Raw genomic sequence first — 7237 nt, forward strand, 5'->3', positions numbered from 1 at the left:
TATCTTATCAAGTCTTAACAAATCCAATTCGCCTGCTACTTTCATCGACATTTATTCCCAACTTCCGTCTGTGATTTTGAAGTTCCTCCTCTGATATTGCTCCATTATGTTCGTTATCATCATCCTCCCTACACTCCTCTATGCCAAGTTGCACCCTGGCCAATATGCTACCTGCTTCAATGCTAACACTAACTTTAGTCCAATTAGCAACACAAACATATCCAACGCCCCATTCACATAGAGAAAAACTGGGCAATACCTGAACGCCCGGAGGCAACCTATTTTTACTCTCTCTCTCATATTTTTTCTAAAACTACGTACTCTTTTGCACTTCCTTTAGCTGTCAATGTATACCTTAATTAGTTTCCGTTACCCGAAGGATATTTCTATTTTTTGTTATTGTTTTCAAACAACGACTCAGCTCCCTAGTAAAATCCCATTTAAGAAATGGTCATTTTCCCCAGCGAAATCTACTTATTTCCGCCTTTTAACCCTTAAATTGGCTTTCTTAATTTCATTTACCAAAATTGCTGGTTCTCTTAATGCTTTTATTAATTCTACTCTGCTAAAAGACCACGTTTTCACAGTGGTCAAAATCTATCACTTTCTGAATATTTCCAACCTCAGACCACAATTTCATTAAATATCCTTCCAAGGCTTTCCTTCATTTTCATTTTGGTCAACAAAAGTACCTACTCCCTCAGCCATTTCTCCCTCACAGCTAGTGTCCAAGTCTTCACAACCCACTCCATCATCGTCACTCATCACTACGCTACGCACTTCCTCATCAACCAAATCCTTATCCCTAACCACATCACGTATTTCTGTTAACAAATCTTGCTCACTACCATGTTCCATCATTTCACAATTACCTGCGCCTTTCTTCGTTCCCATAATGTAGTCAAGAACGTCCCCCTCATCTTTTACACTGTCTGGCCCCATTTTATCCCCACTAGCACTGTATGTAACTCCAAAACAAATGTCCTACCTTGCAATTGCACTCCAGTCCAGAAGTAAATATTCCCAGGAACGTGCTGGTAACCCACTGGGTTGAAGGTTGCCGTGGTGAACGCTCTGCTACCAAATATTGCAATCCAAGGGGAGATACAAATCACGGCGGCGTTTCTTCTTGATTTTATTTCAAATAAAACAAAACCTTTCAACCCTACAAGCAGAAACAACGAATGCTCAATTAGATAAAATTCTCATGTTCAGACAAAAGATCCCCTATTTGCAAGTTACGTTGACACATATTACCATAACTAATATAAAGCAACAATAGATAATAAACAACATACCAGTTTTGTTACAGTACACAGTAATAAGACTGGACAGTCATCAGGCAGTTCTGCTTAGAGTTTATCTAAGCGTTCGCTTACAGTGCAAGCGACAGGAAAGCCAACTCAGTTTCTTGGCAATTTCAGGTCCGTCATCTAATTTACATTTTCTAAAAATATTCCCTTCCGCTGATATTTTAACCAGTGAATGGCTAATTCCTCCGGTCAACAGGTCCGTGAAGGTAGTTCCGGTCGTGACGATCCATTTGGCCGCTCATTAGCTGTCCTGTTAAGAGTTGTTATTTCACAATTGCGCTCCGAGCTTAAAGGTCATCTGCCGGAGAACATAAAGCAAAAGTACACAACCTCTCATAATTTTACGAGATGCCCTCATCGTACACTCAATCCCCATCTATCTTTGTACTACCATTACCAGCTCCCAACAAAGGAAAATAATTTACAACTCTGATCACTGTCTGTTTCTGCATCCTCTCTGACCTCTGTGTACCGGGGCATTAATTATTACTTCTTGCTCTTGTTCAACTCTCTTCATCAATCAGTAACTTTAGGGTTCATCGTTACCATGTTTGACTTAAAATCGTCCAAACCTAGTTAAAACTTCTTCCATATCAGGCATTTCGGCCACTGTCATCCATATCAACTGTTTCTACATGATTATTATTTTCCGCATCCAAATCAGCAACAATTTTTTCCCCTCATTCCTTTCTACCTCAACTAACGGTTTAATATTCCTTCTCGTGGATAACCTAGCTTCACTTCCTTCGGGTCTACTCCTATACAAACCACAGTCCTTGTTAAGTACTTCTTCAATTACCCATTTCCTTTTACCGAATTTATCTCCTAGTTTCGCTCTTCCAATGATTTTATTTTCTCGTAATAAAACCTTTTGTCCTACCTTCAAATCACTTTCTCTGGACTTCGCTAGCATAGGCTTTGCTTTTGATACCCAGTTCTTGTGTGTGTTCCTTCTAACCAAATCCCAAACTTCTTTTTGCATTTTGCATTGCTGACTCAACCAGTTCCGTCATGAATTTGTATACATCTTCCAGATACCTTCAGGTCTCGATCGAAATAGCATGGTTCCTTCCGAAAAACAAGAAATATGGAGAAAACTCTGTCAACCGAATGAGGTGTTATGTTATAATGCAAACTAAACTCTGCAGATGTTAATGGCCATTTGTTCTTCTTCTCCTCCTCCAAACTTCTAAGTAGTCCGTACAGAGTTCTATTCATTCTTTCCACCTGACCATTCCCTCTAGTGATATGGAGAAGTACGCATCTTTACATTAAATCTTTGCAGATTTCCTAATGAGAGCACTTTCAAAAATTCCTCCCTGATCAGCATGAAGCTGCTGAGGAATCAACATAAAAGAATCCTTCACCAAATTTGAATACGTTGTCGCTTTCTGATCCTTCGCTGGATATGCCCACAATGCATTTTGCTAAACAGATCACTTAAAACTAAAATATGCTCCTTTCCAGAGTGTTGATCTTTCTACGGAACAAAATCTATTGCCACGATCTCCATATAGGCTGAGAAGTTTCCACATGAACAGGAATGGTATTTCTGTATGGTAATTCATCTTTTGTCCTTAAACAAGTTTCACAGTTTCTTATGAAACTAAGCTATAACCTTCATGTTAATATAATAATAAACCCTAGCTTAAACAATTTGCAAGTTCTATCTATACCCTGATGCCCAAGCTTGTCATATGAGTTTCGATTAAACATTTCAAATGAACAGGAACGGCTAATTTATATTTCATGTCACCTAACTGATCCATATGAGTCTTATAAAGGAGTGTCATTTTCATCACAAGACTTTCTTTCTTTTTCCATGTGTAACTAATTCAGGTTTAAAAATACTGTTTTCAACTGGAATTTTTCTCCTTCTATCCATTTCCTTACAATCTTAAAACTGGGCAAGCTTTCTGTTTATTAACAACATCCTCCCACTCTGTAAATCTGATGTTTACTTATGGTAATAACAAACTTTGCGTCCTCATGAGGAGCTACCCAGACTTCTTCGTCTTCATTCATCACTATCTCCTCTCCAGGCATGCGTGACAGAATGTCGGCTTTAACATTTTGTTTTCCTGGTCTGAATTTGAGTTCAGTGTCAACACTGACAAATCAGCCACCCATTTTTGCCTTGTATGATGAAAGTTGGTCAATTGAGACTACACAATAAAACAAAATATTAAATATTTCCCGGATAACATGGAGGGTAATACTTCCATTAGGTAACTAGAAAGTGGGTCTGTAGCAAATCAACAAATGTCCATTTCACATACCTTACAATGCTGGGTAAGCCAATCAACTTACATCTATAGGCTATATGAAGGTAGGTAAATCTGCCTGAACATCTATCTTTCAGGAAATGCCAACAATGCTTCCTGAAAGAATGCAATGAACCACAAAGTATCATGCGTGTAGACATGAAATAATGTATAAACTTGTTTTATTAACATATAGACTAAGCCTACTATCATCAATATTTCCAACAGCAAGAATCCCACCCGTTACAGTCCTCAGTAGACAATACAAGATTATTCATAAACATAATAGACATGACCATTTGCTGTAGGATTGCTACAACAGAAAGGTTAGATTACTAGGCTAACGGGCTTCTCACATGACTAGCCTAACCTGTTGCCTAAGATATGGGGCTAGGCTACAAATGAACAATTACATGTGTATACAAGATTAACATAAGGACTGTAATGGGTCAGCAAAGTAAACAATGGATTGAAACCTACCGTGGGCCCCCCCTTGGGGCCGGTAAATAGTCGCACGGGTATTAGGCTAACAACACGCACTTAGACCTAACCTAGTAGAATACTCTATGTTTCCACGTGAGGCCTACAATGTTGGCTGACTAGCCTAAAAGCGATCAACAGATCAAAATATGAATTAAGATGCACGGCAACTATAATCATGTCATAAAGCCTAAATCAGGCTGCTCAAAGACAAGAGCAATAAATGGTCTCTACGACATACCTAAAGGCTAATATCGTAGTCTAAGATAGCTAGAGGTATAAGCTATCCTATGTTAAGTTGTCATACAATAACTGGAACGGATGACTACATCGAACAGGCCCATCACAACATACTCACCGCTACCCTAGCATTAATGTCTATATGATCCTTGAGATTACTGTAAATGAGTGCGTATAGTACTAAATCCCGGCGAATGGGTGCTAAGGCATTCTCTTAAGCACGACTCTCTGGTAACAACAACAAATTTTGGCGGGATCTGCCTCCCAGCCTTCTCAATCAAAACATTGTTCGTGTTACAATAAACAATACAATGAAATTAATGCTTGGCCATAAGGTAGTAAAGGGTGGGGGGGACATTTCTAGATGGAAAAATTAAATGATTTAATAATATCAAAGATTTAATAACCCAATTAATGATGACTATCAGTACACAACAATAACCTCAATAATACTTCAGTCTAAGTCATGTCCGAACTCCGAACACAACTCTCAAACGAAACTGACTTATTTGTACAAAACTGATAAACTTAGGAAAATGAGAAACACCTTCTACTGAATACAACAGCAATCATTCCAATAATAAAATATATCTCAATTCCAACTAATAACAGTGGAATCAAAGAAACATAAATATGAAATATTAGACCTTTCATGTGACGTCATCAGATGTCTTACATCAGCAGAACTATTTCTGTTGAGTCGAAAAACTCGACACACTCCCAACAAGCAAAGAATCAAATCTTAGATTTGATCATGATCAGTAAGATAGCGTCGGAGCTTGGCAGCCTTTAACGCAACCTTTCTCAAAGGACGCACTTCACTTACACTATCTTCTTGCATTTGTTCGGTTTCACCACTAACAGTAGTTTGTGATTCCTCACCTTGCAAAATTGCGGAGTTTATAAGTGGTGAGTGGATTTCCAAAGGAACCAGTTTGTCTATGGTACATTTACTTATAGATCCATTGTAGAGAACATCCACTACTTTTATAATACCATCTTTATCATGATACACTTTCACAATACGACCTAAAGGCCACTCATGTTGAGGACCTGGCCGTTCAACAATAACTACGTCCCCTACACGTGGTGCTTTATCCTGGCATGCTTGTGAGCTACCGTAATGTTTTTCACGTAGGGCAGTTAAATATTCATTTCTCCAAATATTTTCAAAGTGGTTAAGAATGACAGACACTTGGCTATAGTGTTGCTTAATTTCACTATGATCCAAGAAGTTTGGATCTTGTTGATCATCCAACACTATTGATGGCATAGGACTAATGATCCTACCACACCACAAATGAATTTGGGCAAGAGGTTCGATGGGAGTTTCAGCATCTATATAAGTTAAGGGACGATTATTCAATTTACACTGAATTTCCTTTAACATTGTTTCTAATTTTTCTTGATTAACTCTCTTCTTGAACAGCACCTTCTTCAGACAGGATTTGGTTAGCCCAATAAGGCATTCATAAAATCCCCCCTGCCAAGGAGCACGAGGTGTGATGAACTTCCACTGAATTCGGTTAACAGCCATATATTCCTTTACATCTCTTTGTATCAATAATTCACTAAAAATCTTGGCACTGACCAAAAAATTACTACCATTGTCAGAGATCACAGACACAGGGGCGGAATAAATAGCACAGAATCGTCTAAAAATATTAATGAACGTTGATGCACTCATGTTGGATGCTAACTCTAAATGAACTAGTCTTGATGCAGTACATGTAAAAGTACTATATAATATTTATGAGGTTTACCATCATCAGTTTTGGTTATAGTAATGGGACCTGAAAAATCAATGCCAGTATGTGCAAATGGTCGGATAAACTGAACTCTTACAGCTGGAAGTGGAGGAGGACCAGGGTAATCAAATCTACTACCTCCAACTCTTTTACAAAGTACACAATGTCTTAGGAACTTCTTAATGGTTGATATCACCTTTGGTATCCAATATTGTCGACAAAGATAAGACAAGGTGTCTTTAACTCCACCATGCAGACATTTTTCATGAGCATAGACAATTAATAGACTAGTTAAATGACTCTTGAGAGGTATTAAAATAGGAAATTTGGTACTCTGATCTAAATTTGAACGGTGTAGTCTGCCACGACTATGGACCAGACCAGTATACTCATCATAATAAAGACCTATATATCTTTGATAAATGTCAGTTTATCTTGTTCAAGACTGTTCAATTCCTTCCTAAGGAAGGCACAAATTCTGGGATAATGAGTATCTTGAACATATCTGATCCAATACATAAGAGGATCAGCTAATTTAATATCAGGTTTAACATATATAATGAAATTATAAACAACTCTAGTAACATTCAACAACTTTCTTAGAGATGAGTAGTTACTATAATAAAAAAATAGGTTCTGGAATAGGCACTTCAGGAACAACCTCTGATACAATTTCACAAATCATTACAGAAAATTTCTGTTCAGGCCATTCTTCAGGACGAGGCAACCATGAAGGCCCATGGATCCACAAATAAGACTTGCGAAACTGAGCTATACTAATACCCCTTACCCTAGTAGACCTCCTTTCAACAATATCAGCACCTGGTGTAGGTCTACTTGATATAGCATTATCATTTGAATTAACATTTGGCTGTTCCTGACCTGACACTGAACTATTTACATGAAACTCATCATTGTCAGATCTATAATGGAATTCATTAATATCACTGAATTCACCAACATCATTACTACAATCATTCCAAAACTCAAACTTATCTTTTTCATTTTCAAAATTCATTTTTTTCATATGAACAACATTCCTCCTCCTTTGTATTCCCTCAGTACTCTCAACTTGAACACTATTACCTTTTTTCTCAATGACTCTATAAGGTTCACTACAGAAATTTGGTGACAATTTATTTTCTTTACTTTGTTGTAAAACTACTAAATCACCTTTACTTACTTGTCCCTC

The 7237-nt window shown here is 37.7% G+C and overlaps 1 protein-coding gene across 1 annotated transcript; it reads right to left on the reverse strand.

Moving 5' to 3' along the window:
* Positions 1-5039: 5039 nt before the first annotated feature.
* Positions 5040-5984, reverse strand: LOC136837995 (uncharacterized). Its single transcript, XM_067102857.1, has one exon. It carries the CDS (start codon positions 5982-5984, stop codon positions 5040-5042), a length of 945 nt encoding a protein of 314 aa, XP_066958958.1.
* Positions 5985-7237: the final 1253 nt, after the last annotated feature.

Source organism: Macrobrachium rosenbergii, unplaced genomic scaffold, assembly GCF_040412425.1.
Source record: "Macrobrachium rosenbergii isolate ZJJX-2024 unplaced genomic scaffold, ASM4041242v1 13908, whole genome shotgun sequence".
Taxonomy (NCBI): domain Eukaryota; kingdom Metazoa; phylum Arthropoda; class Malacostraca; order Decapoda; family Palaemonidae; genus Macrobrachium; species Macrobrachium rosenbergii.

Bases quoted from the DNA above. Each gene is read 5' to 3' on its own strand.
- LOC136837995 (XM_067102857.1), bottom strand. From the start codon at position 5,984: ATGAGTGCATCAACGTTCATTAATATTTTTAGACGATTCTGTGCTATT.